Source organism: Primulina huaijiensis, chromosome 16 (genome assembly GCF_012295235.1).
Source record: "Primulina huaijiensis isolate GDHJ02 chromosome 16, ASM1229523v2, whole genome shotgun sequence".
NCBI classification, from domain to species: Eukaryota; Viridiplantae; Streptophyta; class Magnoliopsida; order Lamiales; family Gesneriaceae; genus Primulina; species Primulina huaijiensis.
In genome coordinates, this window is record NC_133321.1 from 16,716,911 (window position 1) to 16,718,868 (window position 1,958).

General features: G+C 38.1%; 1 protein-coding gene across 1 annotated transcript; it reads right to left on the bottom strand.

Annotated features, from left to right (window-relative positions):
- Window positions 1–487: 487 nt before the first annotated feature.
- LOC140961874 (1-aminocyclopropane-1-carboxylate oxidase 5-like) lies at window positions 488–1,958 on the bottom strand. Its single transcript, XM_073420631.1, has 3 exons — window positions 1,790–1,958; window positions 1,450–1,685; window positions 488–1,362 (listed from the first exon to the last, which is right to left on the bottom strand). Exons 1-3 carry the CDS (start codon window positions 1,889–1,891, stop codon window positions 744–746), a joined length of 957 nt encoding a protein of 318 aa, XP_073276732.1. The 5' UTR covers window positions 1,892–1,958; the 3' UTR covers window positions 488–743.

Here is a 1,958-nt window from a genome sequence, read left to right on the forward strand (position 1 = left end):
ACACATATTCATAAAATGTATGTATCAAATCTTACTCGATTTTTTTTTCCTGGATCTTCACTTTCAAAGTAACTATGGCAGAATCTTTCTCCTTCAAACTTGAATCACCCTTATTTGGCATACCCTTCAATCATAATCTACAAACATTTCAATTACAAAAGCATTTTCAAGTTCTTGAATTTGCTCATGTACTTAATGTCTCTTTTGATCGAAATTTGAGCCATAAATTTATATCTCATTTGTTATTACACAATCTGTATGTCGTTTGATAGAAGTTAACTTTGTTAGTAACCATGCAACTCACGAGTAAAGATTCAAAATCATCGTATTCTATCGCATGTTGAGTCTGTTCTCTACTCGGCAATAGTTTGTAGCTATTGTATTGTTGTTTTGTTCCAATGCTTTGCTGCCTCCAGACAAAATCAAAGATGAGAAACCTTGTGAATGAAAGAGTTTCTGCTTGAGAATAAATAAAAACAAATAGGTATTAAAGGAAAGAGAATGGGGATATTGTATATTTCATGAGAAGACAGATTTTAGGAACATTAGTAAGGTACAAATTTAACACACATTATGTTCTACGTTTTTCCAGCAAACACACACACACAGACACACACACACACGTACGACGTGGAAACAAATTTCTTTTAACATAAACTATAACCCTTTTAAACTTCTAAAACTCCCACAGCATAATTAGGAGATGCAGCATACCAAAAGTACTGCTTGTACTATAACCCTAATCACACTGCTTTCACTGCTTGGAACCTTGGCTCTTTAGGCAAGAACTTTTGTTCTGCATAAACAGACATATAGTCCCCGAACAAGAACTTAGGATACTTCGCCAAATTCTGATCCACTTGTAATTTTTTCTCAGTCTGCACCAATTCCTTCGCAGGTTCGATGGTGGCCTTAAAAGATGGGTTGTAAAACGAGGCAATCGATCTCCTGTTCCCCTCCGGCAAAGCCAAAACCCGATGCCAGACACTCTTGTACTTGCCATTACTCAACACTTCGATCTGATCACCTGTGTTGATCACTATGGCGTTTTGGACCGGCTGCACATTTATCCAGACCCCATCTTTCAGGATTTGAAGGCCGTTCACCACGTCGTCTTGAAAGAGTAAGATCACGCCTCCTGCATCCGTGTGAGCTCGGAGGCCGTTCACCTTATCTGGGTGTGGGCAAGGTGGGTAGTGGCTCACCTTCGTCCCGAAAAAGGCCGAGTTCTCTTCCTCTTCTTTTCCACCGTTGAACGCCTTTTTGATGTACCCTTTTGGCAGGCCTAAGTTCTCGTCCATCACTTCCATCACTTTGATCGCAAGTTTCTTCAGTTCAGCTCGGTATTCCTTCATGGTTTCCCTGTTAATTGTAATATATATTCAAAATTATTAACTCGGATCTCAGAAAAATATTTATGTCCATGATCATCTTATAACTATAACTTACTTGAAACTAGGTGTTTTTGAAGGCCATTCATCGTGATTCTCATCTGAGAGCAAAAATACATCCTCCCAATCAACACTTTCTACTAAACTTTCATCGCTTTTCTTCTCAACCAATTCCTTCAGCAGATTCACCGGTTTCGAATTCTTGAAGCCGGGCTCTCTTTCAAACTTGTAGCATTCAGAAGCAACCTTCTTCACCCTCTCCAGGAGATCCTCAGGGATTCCATGGTTGATCAACTGTTGACAAGTCCATAAAATTAAAATAATTTAGTACTTCTTGATGTAAATATATATTGCAAGAACTTAAATGTTAGAATATATTCAGATATTAAAGCTGGTACCTGAAAGAATCCCCAGTCTTCACAGCAATTGGCAATTTGAGCAACGGTTTTGGATCTCTCATCTCCATTGAGTTTTGAGAAATCAATTACAGGGATCGCCATTGAGATTATATTTATAACAAATGAAGAATACAGAATAAATAGGTTTTCAAATTTTGCAGTTGTGCTC